Source organism: Onthophagus taurus, chromosome 7, assembly GCF_036711975.1.
Source record: "Onthophagus taurus isolate NC chromosome 7, IU_Otau_3.0, whole genome shotgun sequence".
Lineage (NCBI taxonomy): Eukaryota > Metazoa > Arthropoda > Insecta > Coleoptera > Scarabaeidae > Onthophagus > Onthophagus taurus.
Window position 1 is genome coordinate 10,412,700 of NC_091972.1, and position 18,791 is coordinate 10,431,490.

Sequence of the window (18,791 nt, forward strand, 5' to 3'; positions counted from 1 at the left end):
TCAACTATTGATGAAGCGGGTTGTGGTCCTATAAAGGACGTTTTCGCTGCCTCTTTGGCCAGCTTGTCCGCCTTTTCATTGCCCTCAATTCTCTGTGACCTAGAACCTACCACAGAGTAACATCGCCCCTAGCGAGTTCTCTCATTTTGCTGATATGATACACTTTCTGATCAGTTCCTTTTCTAGGTTCAAAACGGTGCAGAACTTCTGCTTGAAAAATGGTTATGTCCGAACAGAGGGGCAATTTAATACGACTATTTGGTCCACTAATGCCCATACCTACTCCAGATCCAACTGTCTTTGCAGCATTGGTGTACCAGACAAGGACTCCTCTTTTAAGTTGAGACTCACCCTTCGTCCAATCATCCCTGCTTCTAAATATGACCTTATACGACGTTTCAATTTCAATCAAGTGGTTTAGACATGGGTTTTTGAGAATTTCGGGAAGATTACCTTGCATCAACTTGAGTGAAGACCATGTTTTCAGTGATAAGGCACTTAAAGCTGCGTCCTTTTGTATAAATGAAGTGATATGAGATCGAGTATGATGTGAGACAAGATATCATTGCACCCCTTATATTAAAACATGCTAACCGCTGGATTTCTGCTAGCTGTTGTTGTGCTGTCTTATGATTTGTTTTTGGCCACCAAACAAGTGAGGCATAGCCGACCAAGGGTCTGATTATTGCTACGTATTCCCAAGAGACCTCCGGCAGATTTAGACAATAATGGCTTTTTTCCTCACCTGTCTAGTATTACCCCGAGATATTTGACTTCTGTTTTGAGGTTAATCGTTCTGCCTTCAAGCCCTCTGCTTCTGCACCAAGTGGTAGTAAATAGTAGGGCTTTCTGTATTAGTTGGGTTATGATTGTGTCATACTTACCTGAATCATGAATCAATTTTTTGTTAAGGTGAAAGCACTCCCTTATTGATATATATTAAGGTTAATAAAAAGAATTTTGAGATAATATGTATATATACCGATTTATTTTTAACACTAACATATTACATGATATCACATGTTACTTGCACACATTGAGTGTTGTACGTAATTATTATTGACCTCACGTCGATGTGGGACGAAGTACAAGTACTTTTTTAATTCTCTTAAACGCCTAAATGCCACGGTCGAGCGAAACGGTCCGGAAAAGATTGCCGCCGTGCGAATATCGTTGTGTCTATATCTCTTAATAAATAAATTTGGTTTAAAAAGTTGGGGGGCGGATTCCCGATTTCAGGACCGTTTCTTTCGACGCAACGCCTTTTTTTTCCATTTTCTTTTTTTTAGAAACAATCGTTTCAAATTATTGCAATCTTATCAAAATATTTTAAAACTTTTTCTGTGCATATATTATTTTAATTTTTTACTTAATTTTTTTCTTCTCTCATTTCCACACTTTTATTTCACCTTTTTTTCATATTCGCATCTTTAGAATAAAAACACAGCTATTTTTGTCTTTAAAAAACTGTATAATAATTGATTGCCTTATGTTTTCCCATTATCATTTTCTTTTCCAAGCTATTTCCATATTACTTTATAATTATTTTTTTTTGTAATAATAAAATTGCAATCTCAACAAAGTAAAGTTTTACTTAATGCACCACAACAATTTGTTATTTTCTTATATATTAACAGTTTTCTTTTTTATTTACTTTTTTAACTTCAATTGTGCCCTTGTATTGTTTTTCTTTTTCTTTAATTGTTTTATAAAGTAGGTTTTCGTTTTTTTATTTTAATGCAATTCCAAAATATGTTTTTTTTTTATTTTAAACTATTTGTTATTTTTCTTACTTGATTCAATTAATTTATTTATAGCCTTTTAATATTTTTGAATCGAAGATATTTTTAAAGAACTTAAAATTTGTGTTAAAACATTAAAAAAAAAACATCTCCGATTCTTATCAATTATTATTAATTAGGAAATAATGTGGTCATGGCAAGACAGAATGAATATTTTTTTTCTCAAATTTTTTTTTAATTAATAACGAACGTAAAAAATTAACTACCTATGGTGTACGCTATCAGATATATTACTTTTTTTATTTCATTTCATCATCTTAATAAAAAAAATCATTGACGCCATTTATCTAAGAAGTTTTTTTTTAAAGGACGGTTTTTTTGAACGAGTATCATTTGTAATTAATTTACTTTCTAAAATAATTTAAGTAACGTTATAGACAATCCCCTTCTTATTTAAATAAAAGTGGCGTGCTCAATAACACCCTTTTTTATTAGCAAAATAATACTGGCTCACTTACTTCTTAGCTTTTAATGGCCAATGATAAGGACTAGAATTGCTCGCTCCCATGCTGCCTTACAGGATACATTTATTAAAAGTTGTAAGTTACACATAAAAAAAGATTGTAGTAATTGACGGTAACTTTAAAGATACAATTTTAACACTTACAACAATCTGCAAAAAATTAATTAAATCAAATTAAAAAAAAATTGTTGGTAAGGTTGTGATAAAGTAAATGGTGACTATGTTAAATGGTTGATTTAAGATTAATTTATACAAGATCTTGTATTTAAATAACACTAAAAAGTATTTGAAGTGATTCTTTATTAGCAATTAAAGAAATAATCTAAAAATTTTACGATTTTTATTGAAGAATCTACCTAAAGTACTGTGAACTTGGTCAGAACGTTCAATTAGCAAGAAATGAATGGAAAATGTGTATGAGCTCTGGCAGAAGCAAAAAGAAAAGTTAAATTATCTAATAATATAACTGTGTGTAAAGAAAACTTAGATTGTTGAACGAATTCGCGGATATGTCGCTCTACTTATTGCCATAAAGTGTGACATCACTTCCAAGTTGATGATAATTAAAAAAAAAACACAAATAAACCAAAGTACTTTGTGTAAAGTGTTCCACAACAATTTTTTTTTCTGGGAATATTGTTGATAACCATAGAATTAATTTTGATGACTCATCAAAAACGACATTTACCGCTTTATACATTGTATACATAAAGTAAGGAATAAATTTGTTTAAAATTCGGGGAAAATTCTTTCAAAAAACATACAGACATCTATGTTATGTTATTTAACGCGCATTTTTTGAGATAAAATTGAGTTAAGTTGAAATTTTTAAATGAGAATGATTTATCATATCGATAATCAGCTGTCTTTGAAAAAAATGGCAATAATTTAAGGTTAATGCAAAATGATGCACTACCACTTTATGCAGTTAAGATTAAGCAATATTTCGATGAAGTAGCATTTCCCAAAAGATGGATTGGAAACTGTGGATCAATTGAATGGCCACCAAGGTCCCCCAATCTCAATCCTTTGGATTATTTTTTATGGGGTTATCTCAAAAATATTGTATACAAAACTAAACCTGAAGTACTTTGCGATTTAAAAAGTAGAATTAGAAGAACCAATATTAGGGTCCAACATGTATTTTTTTGATTGTTTGGTATACCACCAGGCATGAGGGGTTCGATTTCAGCATTTAATTTAGTAGAAAATTAGAATGTTAAGATAAAACAATGTTATCTTTTAACTGAAATAAAATAACAGTAGTTTTTTAACAGCTATTTTTCAAAGACAGCTGAATACCAACATAGGGTGTGCTACATGAAAAACACTCAGAATATGTAACTCAATTTTGGGATACCTGTACATTCCAATTTTATCTCAAAAAATAAGCGTTAATTAAAATAACATATTTCAAGGAGCGACTTTTCAGCAAAAATTAAGAGGTGTCTTTCATATAACTTTTTGTTCAAAACCCCTTCCCCACCGAGTTACAGCACTCTAAGTTAAGGGGAAAAAATTGTTTTTATTTAATAAATCCACTGTGGAGGAATTTAGAAGAATGAAATTTAGTTTCTAAGAAAATGACACTTTTTGACGATTTTTGTAACCGGAAAATGTTATTACAAGGGGCTGAAAAAATAAGCCCTATAATACTTCGCATCACATCTTTTTAATGCGTTTACATTTTGCTATTTAAAAACTTTTTGATTTAAATAGAGGGATTCAATATGCAACTTATTTGTGTCTTAACATTTTCTTCTAAAATTGTTAGTTTGATTAGAAAAAAATAGGCTCAAGTGAATTAATTCAGAGATTGGTTCAAAGAAATGAAGTTATGTCAAATTGTAATCTCAGCATTATTTTATTTTTTGATCAAACTAACAATTTGTTAGTTGTAAAATGTCAAGAGACAAGAAAGTTGCAGATTTTTTCCCTTAACTTTAGAGGGCTATAACTTGGATAAGGAGGGGTTTTGAACAAAAAGATCACCCTTGAAATCTTTCGTATCAATTTAGAAACTCCTGTATATATAAATATCTTCCTTCGTTGTTTTTACCACCGTTTTAAATTTGTATCAAATTCCCTTCGTTCCTCTTTTTGCATAAATCCCGTTCTAACGAACTAAAATTTGATGAAACTAACTTCACCAACACTGGTTCTCCACTTTCTACTGATGATTGATTAATACAGTTACTGTGTAAGTTTCAACTTCTAGAGTACTTGTTTCTCTTCATATTGTTGAACCATTTTTTGAGCTTTATAATCAACTCCATATGCCGTTTCAAAATGGTTTCTTTTGGTTGTTTGAGGATTTTTTTGTCCGCATATTCCGCGAATTTTAATCGAATTTATTCCTTACTTTATGTACAAAGTACTTATTTTCGTTTTTTTAAACAATCTAAATTTCCTAAAATATAATCAAATTACTATTTTAATATAAACGAAATTTAACATAAACATCAAAAGTATAAAATAATAACTGTATTTGAAATATGACCATTACATTTTTTGTTAAACTTTAATTTCAATGGTATTAAAGGATCACTTCTAATTTAATTTTGTGTTATTTAAATCGATCAAGTATTGGAACATTATTTTTTAGGATTGTTGTAAGTATTTATCGACCTTAAAAAAATCTTACAAAAATAGTGTGACAAAAAAATTAAGTTCAGGAACACAATGTTGACTTACGGAAGACATTACATTATTATTTAAAACAAAACTTTTTTTTTCATTTAAGCTATAAGACAACAAAGATTTTGGCAGCTTGGGAGTAAAAAGTAGGGGGTACTGTTCGCAGATTTTCCTCGAAAAAAAAAATGATTTTCATTAATTGTTTTAACTTGTATAATCTTCATTACTCTCTCTTTCGTTTTTTACCGTAACGATAAAATTCACACAATTTAAAATATATATCGTAACATATAGATTTATATACATATATATATAGCCTATTAAGTGTTTTTTTACTTCTTCCATTTCTCTTATTTACAACTTTTACAAATCTCTCTCACTTTTTTTACAGTATTATGTACAACAGGAATGCCCAGGATGGGTCAAGTAACACCACTATTTTTAAATATCATCTTCCAAGTTTGAGCGGGTTTTACGGTACAAAAAAATTATTACTCATTTAAGATTTAAATTAAAACAAAGAAAAATGTTTATAACCCTTAGATTAATTAATTTTAATAAATTTTTTTTGGGTTTTTTTAAAATTTTTTTATACAAAAACACAGCCATTTTACTACTACTGTAATTTCTGTTTATTTTTTAGTTTCAAAGAGTATTTTTAAAGTATAAAATTAAAAAGAATTGTTTGAATTTGATTACAAAAGTGTAAATTTTTTTAATGTAAAAAAATATTTGAGTAAAACACTTTTATATTCAAATTAAGATTATTTAAAAAGTGTAATCTAAGGATTATAAACAAAAACAATAATAATTAGAGATCAGAGAGTGAAACAAAAATTAAAATAAAGAACCAAAAAAAGTTAAAGAAAAATGCGTCTCGTAGCACCAGTGCACCAGAATTTCTTAAAAAAATCTAATGCTTAAATGGATTAAAAGGTTTCTTGGGTTTCTTTTTAAATCATCGAGTGCGTTACACACACAATGTGTTAAAGTGACCATCAAATATGACCGACCGTTCCTTCTACCGTAAAAAACGTTATAAAAATAAAAACAGTCAACAATTAGCTGCACAATTCCTGTACTGCACTAGTCTTTTTTTAGTATGTAATATTAAGTTAAATCACAACCTGAGTGGAGAGCTGAATAGCTCTAAAACGGCTGGCGCTACGAGCCACCTACTAGGACCTGTATAAAACCATCCCATTCGTACTCCTGTCGACTCGGCGTCGTTACCATCGTCGTGGACGTCGTCGTCGTCGTCATCAGATGACTTCCGCTGGACGCCGACCATTCCTGAGTATCTCCGCCGAGTCCCAACTCGGCGTACAGATCATTGTTGTTCAAAGACTCGAGGTCTGTTTGTGAGGTTAAATTTAGGACAGAACTCCAATTTATAGGTCTAGTTGTTTCATCATCACCTGAAAAATGAAAAAGTTCTATCTTAGGTAGAATCCAACTTAGGTCATTCCTCAAATTGTTCCTATTCCCAGTTCATAGATAAACTTGGGGTATTCCCAGAGAAGATTTCTTGTTTTAATTGCTATTCCGTGCTAGATTGTTGTATATTTATCATTGAACTAAAACTAGAACTAACCATAAATCCTCTCCTTCTACTAAAAGTAGAACTAACACTAGTCCTAGAACTAGAAACATTCGGGTTTAGCCGTATGTCTCTCTTAAAACGGCTAAATCCGAATTAAATCATTTTCAGTAAACAGTATGAAAAGTCCAAAAACGTACTTTGATGAGTTGATTTGATTCAATAACACTTTTTAATTGTAAAATTTCACTATTTTAAAAAGAATCGCAAGCGAAGATTGTAAACTGTCAAAAATACTATTAATATAGCTTGATATGATTGCCGCTAGATGGGGTGACTAACAGATATAAAAAATTGAGAAAAAAAATTAATTATCAATGTTGTTTCCAAACACAACTCATAAATAAACACTTTATGCTTAGAAAAAATCGACTTACTGTATTTTTGTTTTAATAAACACCCCTGTTTATTTAAATCCGCAAATAGTTCAAATTGACGGGAGGTTATGTTTTCTTTACTTACAAATTTGAGAATAATTTCTACCAAGAACTTTAATCACTTTAAATAAATAGTATGTGTGTCCAAAAATGTATTTTGATGGGTTGATTTGATTCAATAACATTTTTCTTTTAAAAATTTTTCTTCATTTTCTTTATCTTTTTAAAAATTCACTATTTTAGGAAGAAATACAAACGGCGATTTTAAACTGTCAAAGATACTATTTAATATTATAGGTGGTTGCCGCTAGATGGGGTGAGTAATGTGCCATAAAGAAGAAATTTACAAAATTAAAAAAAAATTATTAATCAATACGAAGGTATTCTCTTCGAATCTAGAATATCTAGCGCTTAATAACAATTAAAACTAGACCTAGAACTAGAAAAATTCAGATTTAGCTGTACTTCTCTAGGTCTAATATTAATAGTGTTAGTTCTAGTTTTAGTTGTTATTCAGCATTAAATTGTTGAATATTTATCATTGAATTAAAAAACTTCATTTTACTAAATCATTTTTTTTGATTGAATAATTTTATAATAAATATTGTGAGTACATAAATAAATAAAAAGTTTGAATATCAAAAAATTTTAAATTGTGTATTGTGTGTTTTCATATTTTATGAATTGACGTTTAGTTTTAAATTTAATAACTCCGCTTAATAACTTTTTTATACACAATTGTATTGATTGCGCAATAACTAAATACGTTCATAAATAAAAAGCTAAAAAAAATATAGAAAATGTTAAAAATCTTAAATAAATAACGCGTGGGAGTTTGTTCATAAAACGACAGATGGCGTACGTAAAAAAACTTTATCTTCACATAGAAATAAATAACGAATTATATATTTATTTAAATCAAAAAATTCTATTTTTCGATATCGATTTAATTACCTTTATATTACAAATAATTAATATACATAAAAAGTAATTATTAAAAATGAAAGGACGTTTAGTAGTTTGTTTAAGAAACATTAGATGGCGCACTAATAATTCAAATTTTTAAATTTTTACTTTTTTCATACTCATTTTTATATTTAGTATTATAAATAATAAACACTAACAATTTAAAGTGAATTAATGTTTAAATCTTTAATTAGAAAATGTTAAATTACTTTTATTAAATAATCTATCAATCGGTTAGGCAACACATAATGCATTGATTTTCTTATAATTTTTCTTAAATAATGAAAAAAGGACAAGTATTCTTAAAACCACTATTATTATTAGTATCTCATTAGTAGTTATTACCCCTCGTAATGTGAAAATAAACGATGATAAATTTATGGAGAATTCTTTTGGATATTCTTTTACATGTAATTTTTAATGTTTTATTTTCATTAGTATATGGACTGATTTGTTAGCATATAAAGCTTTTAGATACATTATTTACAGCGTTAAGCGCTTAGAACTTGGAAATCAAACATAGCATATCATAGCATATCTTTGTTGTAGTATGTTAGCATTACTGAATCAAATCTAGTTCAAAAAACTGTTTTTTATTGATATAAGTAATTCAAATGTAACATTTTTTACTTTACAAGTTATTTTTAAAAAGTAAATTATTTGATTCTTACCTATTCCTGAATCTGTATCAGTTGTATTTTGTGGAAAAGGTGTTGCCCGTCCAGATTGAGAAGTCATTTCCCTTAAACTTTGTTCGTATAGATTAACTTCGGGTACGGGACATAGTCGACTCGGCGGCGTCATCTCGGGAAGGGTTTGATAGCAGGAAGATGGTTCGGGTGGTTCGGATTCCATCTCGCGCTCGATTTTCCTCAGGGTGTTGCAAATGAGCACCGATCGTCGTAACGACGGGTCCGTGCACTGTCTAAACCGCGCCAGTTTGCACATCGAAAGGTTCAACACAGCGAGCCGCCGCTGACGGTAGCAGGGCACATGACACCAATGCGTCCTACCGTCACAGCACCGCGTCCTAATCGGAGGCGAAGCGCCCAGCTCCAGGTACGATTTTCCGTTTTCCTCGCAACGTATCGTTTGTTGCGGAGGTTGGTAGTACTGATGGTAGTAATCGTTGGTCGGATGATGGTGATGGTATCGATGGTACGGGGCTGGGGTTGGTTGCTGAGCATTGTAATGGGCCGGATCTGGTACGCTGGTACCATCGTCCGAAAGCTCGTCGTCGAATTCGTCTTCGTCGTCGAAGTCGTCGTTGGAAAGGAGGGTGGCCGCCAATGCTGGCGTTGGTGAACGCCACGGGTCGCTCGGTACGGCCACCGCTTGTAGCCTTGCTATACAATCTTCCACTTCCCATCGTCCTGACTTTGCTGGACTTGACTCACCGGGGGCTGTTGCTGCTTCTAACTTGCGTTTTCCTGTTGTCGCCTGCAAACCCATCATGGCACAATTCTAAAAAAAAAACCAAAAATAATTACTTCAACCTCATTAGCATAACACCCTAGAAAACTGGTCAGTCATTACAAATGATATAATAATTATTAGCTTTTCCCAGTTGACGTTAGATCTAAATTCGAGTAATTATTTGCGTTACACAGTGTGTTTATTATTCTATTACAGCTATTAAGCCGATATCGATTTCGCGGATTTCAGCGTTAATTAATTTGTTCTTTATTGATTAAAAACTTTCAAAAACTCTGAAATCAACTTAAGATGAAACTTCTCAAGGAAATAAGGTTTGATATAAGCAGTTTGAAATAGGCATAAAATTTTCGATTTAGTATTTGGTGATATTTGATATTTGGTGTCACTAAAGTATTTTGGTGTTACATGTTTATGCTAAATAACTGTTGTAAGTCCATATTTAATGGTTAAAAACCTAAAGATATAAACGCCAGCAATTAATTGTGCGGTCCAAGCATATAGTTGTTCCCAAGGTAAAGAGAGGGTTTGTATCTAGAACCAAATTCATGATCTCTATCTTCTTCCTTTATTATATTAAAAATAATCCTTTGAATTCTTAACCATTACACATTCCTTGGTAACTCATGTTAACTAAGTCGTTTGAGGATCAATAACATTTACTTTATGTTATTGAAAATGTTTCAAAAATGGACGTAGAACTTCAATTAACAATAATTTAGAAGTGTTATTTATAGCTTATCAACCACAATGTTATCAAGTAAAACTAGTAAATTCTAATATAGATTAATATTCCAAAAGATCGTTAAACTCATGTTAATAAAACGTACTAAAAAGCGAATTAATATATGCGAATAAATAATAAAAGTAGAAATTAATCTCATGATTGATTTTCTAATAAACAACGAAATCAACGTAATGTGATTCCGAGGAACGAACGAAACGGCAAAAGTCGTTCTAGAGAGTAGAGTGGGCCGCCTTGTACCAACAACAACAACGAAAGAGACTTGGATTTAGCTGCCACGGCTTTATATAATGGCGCAGCTTTCTATTCGGAGTTGTTTTCCTGCCGGTGGCCCGAGACTGCGATGCGATGTCCGGTCGACCGAAGGCCGCTCACTCCGCCTGAGAAACCGTCCAAGGTTAGCTTGCTTATTCCAGCACACCTTGTGAAATTATCTATAGCTCTATAACGAAGCAGCCAGCGTTCGTTTCGTTCTTTCGTTCGTCGTCTTTTGCCTTTAACACCGAACTACGTTTCTTCTTTTAACCAAAGGGAGACCGACGACCCCCCTTTTCTCTTTCTCTCTCTCGCACGACGAAGACTCAACCAACCGAAACGTACAGGTCCCCCAACAACTCTTTTTCTTCATTTATATATAAAACGATGAAGTCTTAGTTTCCTGGAGAGATTTTCGGATAACGATGAGAAAATATTTTAATATAGAAATTTATTCTTTTTATTATAATTTTATTCACTTTTTAATTTTATAAAATTGGGCTTTTCTGAAAACTTTCTGAAAAACCCTAATGATGTAACGGTTTTATAAAATTATTAAAGAAAAATTATAAGTGTACCCCAAAACCTACTCAAATCCCAAACCGGCGACTGTAAAAGCGGCGTATCAAAAAAAATCTTCTTCTACCTGAAGCCACAGGTAAGGAGGAGACGGTCAAAAGAGGAGAGAAGGCTACAGGTAATTTTCGAGAGAAGACCGAGGCCCGCATAGGCATCTGGGATCCGAAAACATTTTTTGTCCCTTTTCTACCCGCTTCTGAAGCGTTCTCAGCGGGACGTCGTCCTCAGGCGTCGAGGACGACGACAGTTGTTGCCTGCCTCGGCCCATACGGAGTGTCATTCAAAAAAAAAAAGGATCCCTCTTCTTCCCAATCCCCAGGCCATATGCCACACCAGGAAATATAGGGGTTGCTCGAAAATAGCAACAATCAGCCTTTTTCCTTTTCAGACCCAAAAAAAAATTCAAAAACCAGTTTTACTTTTTAAAAGTTCCAACAGAAATTTCAGCGGAACATTTATCTTAAATGAGCTAATTGAGGGATGATACGAAATTAATCATGCGTTAAACTCGTAGAAACCAATTCGTAATTTGAGTTTAACCGAACTAAACGATCTATAATGACTTCAAAATTATCTATGGATAATATAAATTTACACCTATTCGAATAAATATCCAAATAATTTTTGAAAATTAAATATATGCATAGGCAACAAAGAACTATCCATCAAACAAAAACTTATTTTTCCTAATCCACCCCTCCTTTCTATTTCTCGAATTACGTAGAGCGCCCCCCAGTTTCTGGATGGGGGTGCGGTGTCTTTTTACGAATTACAGAAATAAAATACATTTTAGAACGCGTCCCCAGAACTCTGGGCGAGGGATGAATTTCGAAATGAGTCAAAGCTAAAATACAGTATTTTCATTACGGGGCTGCGAAGAGCGGGAGGGGTGAAAAGGGGGAGAGAGCGCGCGCGAAAGGGGTCGAACGGGGAGGGAAACGCGCGACGGGAAAAGGGGGCGGCGGTGGCGGATAAGGGACGAGAGGGAGCAGCGGAGAGGGATTAACATTTGGGGCCCAGGTCCGGGGCCCTGGTTGGGGTGACAGCCCTCCCGGCAGTCGGTTACGAGGGGTCCGCGCCCCCTTTTCCCCGACAGCGCCCCCTTCCTCTCTCTACCGACGTCCTCTATCTCTAAATCGTACAGGGGTTCTCAAAAAGGGGAACCCCTCCCGACTTCTGTTTCCTGTTTTTGAACTACACAGTTCGCCCTTATAATCACAAGGGATTGAAGATCTTTTCACCCTCCAGTAGATTTTGAATGATGGAGTCATTAATAAGTTGTTTGAATTAAGTTTATTTATTTACAAGATTGTCATAAAATATTAAATTCATAGTTTCTTCATCATAGTAATTAAAAAGCCATTTTAGTCTTGTATAGAAGGGATTCATTTGGCGTTTTCATGTTGTCCATAAAACTAAAACGGTAGACGACTAAGATTCAATTTCGTGCCGGAAAAACTTTTTTCAAGACACAAAACAAAAACTCCGGCAATAACCGTTTTTACGGCCCTCCGATCCGCCACGATGAAGAGGCTCCACAGTTTGGGGACTACCGACGGAGATAAGGGTAGCAGAAACCCACGAAAGCAAAGAGGGAGGAGTAAAATAAGCGCATGCGCTTTATGCGCGGAGGGTTGCCAGCCGTGGAAATTTTCCACGAGACGCTCCTTCCATAAATTAATAAAGTTTTCCGTTGTTTTTCGTCATATTTCGAATCTTCAGAAAAATATCGAATCAACCCTCTTCTCATTGTACTCGTTTATATTTATTTAAATTTTTGAACCAACATTACGTCACTAATATTATCGATTACCGCTCTGTGTACTGTGTAAAAATAGGTTATGGATTTCAGCGGTCGATAACAACGTTCTCTGTAATGCTGACTAACAAGAAAAAAAATATATATAATATAGTAATCGATTCTCATTTTAATCATAAACAATATGATTTTTATTTATGTAGAGGAGGTGCGATTAGCTGCAATATATTTGATGACATATTCTAATAAAAAAAGGTTAAAGTCGAAGTGAATAATAAAAAAGTTTTTCTCAATAGCCACGGGTTGTTATTTTCGATGTATTAATCCATTCGTGTACGAGAAGGAGGGACGACAGCGTCGTCGTAGAGTGAGTCCGAAAATATATTCGGAGCGCCCTCTATCCTTCCCCTCCGCGGCAAAAACGTCTCCCACGTCGCACGAAAGATAAACGAAAAGTAATTACGTAAAAAAAAAGAAAAAAAGAAGGAGGAAAGCGCGCTCCGTACGTGTAGAACGTTTCGAACGGAGAAAATCTAGCGGGCCAGGGCCGGATTTTGTTTTTGCGAGTAGGCGCGTCGCCATGGCAACCGTCCAATGGCGATGTCGGCGTCCCCCCACCAACGCCGCGTCGGCGCCAGTAACGCCGCCGCGCGGTCGTCGCGATTCTAATTTATTTAGCGTCTATCGGACGAGAAAAATAATAAGGCGCTTTCGACGTAGTCCTCGAAAAACGGTACGATCCCTCTGGAAAAAAGCTAGACGACCACCACATCCTTTCGAAAGCGTGGTTTTTGGATTTTTCAAAGTGTACATGACGACGTCGGCGTAGCGACGCCGCTTTTGCGTCTATGTTCTGCGCAGCTACGCCTACTCGCTCCAAAATATCCGATATCAATACTGCCGAACCCTCCAACTGTGGAAAACGGAATAGAACAGAAACATTAAACAACCAACATACCACAGTTAGACTATGTGGATAGAATGAAGTTCCCCATTTACGTCTATTTCACCATACAAAAAGATAGACACAAAAAAAGATTGTAAAAGTATCCCTAAAAACTAAGGGAGATTGCGATTAATCAACTTCAAAAATTTCCGATGTTAATTGACGCGGTTATCACATAACCTCACTTTTTGTAATTGCTTTACTAATTTGATTTTTTATCATTTAATCATCCTGTTGATGATCAATTTGTCCGAAATGAAAATTACACATATAAAATTATATTTGGTCTACCGCCATGAAAACAAAATGGGTTGTTTTATAAAAGAGCTAACGAAGCATAAAGAATTTATAAACATTTACGTTATAACATAAAACCTTAGAACTTGTATAAAGTAATAATTAGAGCCATTGTTCCAATGCTTACTAATTCGTCACAAAAAGTTTATTTAGTATTTACTAAAAAATTTTCCAAATTGAGCAACATATTTTCAAATCATATTATCAATATGCGTGTTTGTACATCAAGCTCCAATCCACGTGTACGCATTCAAACAAGTGAGTTAGTGAGAGGTCACGTGACGTTCCACAGCGCCTCTCGACATCATAGACGGCAGTGACAGATTGGCAGTTGTTTTTTTCCTATACAACGTTTCTACGATCTTATGATCGGCTGAGTTCGGAAGCGATCGCGTCGCCATCCAGCGGCCGACTGAGCAAGGCAAACGCCGCCTCGTTTTCTCTTATCTCGCGGCGTGCCGTGGGGCCCGAGCAGGGGAACGGCGTTTCACAATTGTTTTATGCGCGAGGCGAGCGATTCTCAACCGTGTAGAGAGAGACGTTGCGCGCAGTGCGCAGATGGTCGCCTATTTCAGCTTTCCTGTTCTTCCTCCTCGCTCGAATCCGACGTCGTCGTAGCGCAAAAAAGTTCCAACAGCAGCAGCGCCCCGGATCGATTTCTACACGTTGTTTTTGTTGTTATTTCATGGGATTTTCGATCGTCCGCATTCGGATTGACGACGACGAGTAGATAACAAAGTACGGGGGGAATTACTGCGTTTTGCTAATTGCGGTTGATTGGGTGGCCCGCATCTACGGGCTTCGAAGAGAAACGAAATTTCATTGCCCGTTAGCGTCGAGACTCATAACCTAAAAATAACTTTGGTCGGGATGATGCGGCTGCTATTATCGTAAGGCCGATAGTCGTCTGCTCGACCGAGTTGGATGTTGGACGTCCACACCACGTGGCTTTCCAAGCTGCCTCTCTCGGTTCACATGACAGCTGCTTCGATTGTTCGACTCACCGCTAGAGTACGCCTCGCGTAATGGAAAATTTTCAAACCTTTCGAATTTGTTTTTAATAAGATTAATACGAAGTATTCTTTTTAGTCTCTAAGCTTAGGAATTCCCATCCACGAATAATTTTTTTTTTTCTACATACTATATATGGAAGTATTTTTAGTAAAAGAGATTTGGAAAATGTTGAAAAGCACAAAAGAGAGAGGTTGTGTCTAGCGGTACACGGACGGCGAAGTTGGCCATGGCCTCAATGAGACTCGAATACGAAAAGAATAGTAAATTGAAGTGAACTTGGGACTTAACGTGTTGCAATCGGATTTCTTGCAATGGAATGTTAAAAAATTACAAACTAACACTTTTCTGGATTTATTATTAAAACTGATAAGTTCTCTTTGTAGAGGTGATCTTTGTAATGTTAATGAACTATCTTTGAGTCACCATAGAATTTTCAAAACCAGTTTCATGACTAACGTGGATTCAACATTTAAAAGGAAAAAAAGAGTGAAATGACAACAAATTGAGTTCCTGCGATTACAACGAACGGACTATTACGATGTCAGCGGCGCGACTGGGTCAGCAGTCTAATTACATTTCGCTTCTTTTTTTCCCTCCTCGTTTCGCGTATGACGTAATGACTACGAAACTCGCACAAATCGAGTGCGTACAGTTTGTTTACTACTACTACTACCGGGTCCCTGACAGTGGCGGGAGGTAAATAAAGACCCCGGCTGGCGATAATAAAAAACATCTCATAAATCGGCGATCCGGCGGCGGCTTCCATCAATCACCGGGATCAAAGTCGACACTGACCTGACCCAAGGCCCGCCCCGATGAATGAGACGAACGATACTCCTTCGTGTTCCGGCCGGTAATGTCGCGATCGAAACTGGTGGTGAAATCACCATGATTATGATAATATAAACTTCATTATACAATTATTGTAGTGACACTATTGCCCTATATAATTCAAACGATACTTGAAAGGCAATTTCGATTTATTCACACCAGTTTATAGTGGCAAGTGGAGAATTGACATACCCATCTATGCACACCGCTCACAATCGAAAAGGATGAGAAGGCGACGACCCCGAAGGGAAACCCCCGCCGTGGGGGTGGTGGAGGGGTTACGTTTGCGTTCTTCGCCGTGCCTCGACGGCTTGTGAATGAAATTCCGGCGCGACAAAAGATACGAAACGTATTCCGGGGATATATGTACGTGCAAAGCGCGCGCCTCTCGTGCATGCATGCATGCACCCGCTCGCTCAACTTCTGTTTACTACTTACTACTACGCGCCCTCCTATCCCCTCACATTCCCCCTACGCAGCCGGTGTGCTGCTCTCAATGAACTTCGCGGCGAGTTTCGGAGCAGTTGCGTCAATTAGCCACCCCGTTTGTCAGGAGAGCATGCCGCGGACTTCAACTAAACCATCCCCCCCCACCACCAACATCGTGTATTATCACAACACGATTTTATGTTATTAGAATACATAAGGCAATGTGAGGTCTTGATCAGAAGTACTGTTACATGGGATTTTTTCCATCGATCATTATAATTTACAGTAAGTTTGTCCCAATAAGCGAGAAACCCGGTTTTTGAATTGATTGGTCAAATAAAATGTTTGTAATAACAACAAATCATAAAATAAATAAAATTTCCCTCCAAAACAAGATTGAAATTGATTCACAAATTTATGAATCACCCTGTATATGACTGGAACGATCCAGGATATATAGCCCGAGTAAGCGTCATCTTAGTACATAGACATTCACATTGGGGGCTTTCCGTCCACGACGGTGATCTGAAAACATGTGCCGCTCGAGTCAGCTACGAATAGGTTCCACCTACGCCGGGTCGTCACCATGGCAACCTCAAGAAGCCGAAAGCGCCTCGTTTTGGCGGAAAACGCACAAAGTTTTGAAAGGAGACGCGAAGCTTATTTTATTTTTCCGAGACGATCCTCGTTCGGTATCTTATCTACGACTGTGTATAGTACGTAAGCGTTTATAGATATGAATTACTAAATTAAAAAAAAAAAAACATATATATATATATAGAGATTTGAAAAATATGAAAAGCTTAAAATTAATATGAATTTAATAAAGTTTTTCAGAAAAATTTTCAAAAACTGGAAAATCGCGGTAAGCGCTGGGAATCGTAAACAGTTGACTGGCGCCTTCCCCCACCACCATCGTTCGTCTTCGGTCGCAAGACAAATGTATAGTCGGCCAAAGCGAGGGCTCGAAGTTGTGCGCATAGCGTCGATAAGGCGACGCGCATTATTTCGTTTGGTCGACTGGGCACAAAACCATTTCAATGCACTGCGATCCCGCGTTTCAAAACAAAACACATGCGGAGATAGCATAGGTAACGAGCTCGAGTTTGACAGTTGTCACGTGTAGCGAAGAAGTGTTTGTTTCTAAATGAAAACTGTTAAGTTTTGCGTAGATTTCCGTTCGAGAGGGTTCCGAGAACGTTCCACAACGGATCCGTGTCGGTTTCGGACGGATCTTCTATGTTTAAAACGGGCAAATCGGGGCTCCCGAGCGAGCCGATTATTTTTAGGGTAAATTTAGGACGAACCGAGATGTATCAAAAATTGCTTACCTGCGATTCAAACCACATGATTAGTTGAGGCTTCGGGTAGTCATTGTTGCGTGGTGCAACATGTCACATGAAGTATCCACTGTCACTCACACGGGACATCAACTATCGTGCGACAGAGCAGTATACGGTCTAAAGCCCGACCGCGCTCAAGACCGGTCTGTGCGCGTTCGTGAAACATCGGTTCAGATCGGACCGCTTCGCCCCACCTGCATTTAACAGAAAGGTTAGGTTCTCTAGAAATATGCTGGCGCAGTTCGTTCGTACTCGTATTATTTTCAGTATACGCTAACAAAAATAATTTTCTTTCGTTTTCAAATTTTTCTATTTTACAGCTATAATTTCAAATTATCGTTCAATTTCAAATATAAATTTATCAAGTTAATCTTTAAAATATCATTCTAATAATGAATTTTATCATTCGAGGACCTCTATAAAGTTTTTTCCACACGGTCAACTTACTTATATTTTAAAATAGTGAGCGAGCGGTTACGCTCCGCTCCGAGAGGTGGGGAGAGTGTAGCGGCGTCGTTCGTTCGTCGGTCGACGCTCGTTCTCGAAACGAAAACTTGGCAGAAAATATTCCCAACGAACGAACCGCATTTAATAATATAACACAACGCGTGTAGATATAATTTTATCACGACCACGTACCGAAATTATTTTCGGCTGTGTACCAGCGGTTTTTTTTTAAATCGCGCGCGCTAACTACGCAAATAAACTTTCCTAAGCGCTAAACATCGGATTGATGTTTTGCGCGCACTTTGTCAAAAACGACCTATGCGGGTACAACTTGTTTTTCAACTTACCAGGACTATAAAAAGTCATTGCGTAATATCACGCTTTAGTACACAACTTCAGTATAATGTTTACAAAAAGTTTTCGAACAAAAAAAATTTTTTTTGACATATTACTTGATTAATAAACTATTATGAAAATGTTATGGAATGATAGTAAAGAGAATTATCCAATACTTCTATCATTTAACATTAGTTTCGACGCCAACCTCATTTTTCACCCATCTTTAATGATTTTGCTACTTTTACGGTCATCATCATACGTAATTTTGCCAAAACCGTTATAAAACCATTCTTAATTCTTATTCATCGTACACACATTCTAGTACATTCCTTATCATTCAAATAACTTTCCTAAACGCTAAACATCGGATTGATGTTTTTTGATGCGGCTACAACTTGTTTTTCAACTTACCAGGACTATAACAACTTAAGTATAGTCTTTACGAAAAGTTTTCAAATAAAAACTTTTTTTTGACATATTTGATTAATCAACTATTATGAATGATAGTATTAGTCTATGTTATTACTC

The 18,791-nt window shown here is 35.6% G+C and overlaps 1 protein-coding gene across 1 annotated transcript; it reads right to left on the minus strand.

Moving 5' to 3' along the window:
- Positions 1-966: 966 nt before the first annotated feature.
- On the minus strand, positions 967-17,609 carry LOC111423826 (SERTA domain-containing protein 2 taranis). Its single transcript, XM_023057200.2, has 3 exons — positions 17,466-17,609; positions 8,517-9,309; positions 967-6,320 (listed from the first exon to the last, which is right to left on the minus strand). The coding sequence occupies exons 1-3, from the start codon at positions 17,481-17,483 to the stop codon at positions 6,067-6,069; spliced, it is 1,065 nt and encodes a 354-aa protein (XP_022912968.1). The 5' UTR covers positions 17,484-17,609; the 3' UTR covers positions 967-6,066.
- Positions 17,610-18,791: the final 1,182 nt, after the last annotated feature.

Coding starts and splice junctions, on each gene's coding strand:
- LOC111423826 (XM_023057200.2), bottom strand. Junction 6,321..8,516: donor TGATACAGATTCAGGAATAG/GTAAGAATCAAA, acceptor TTCATTTTTCAG/GTGATGATGAAACAACTAGA.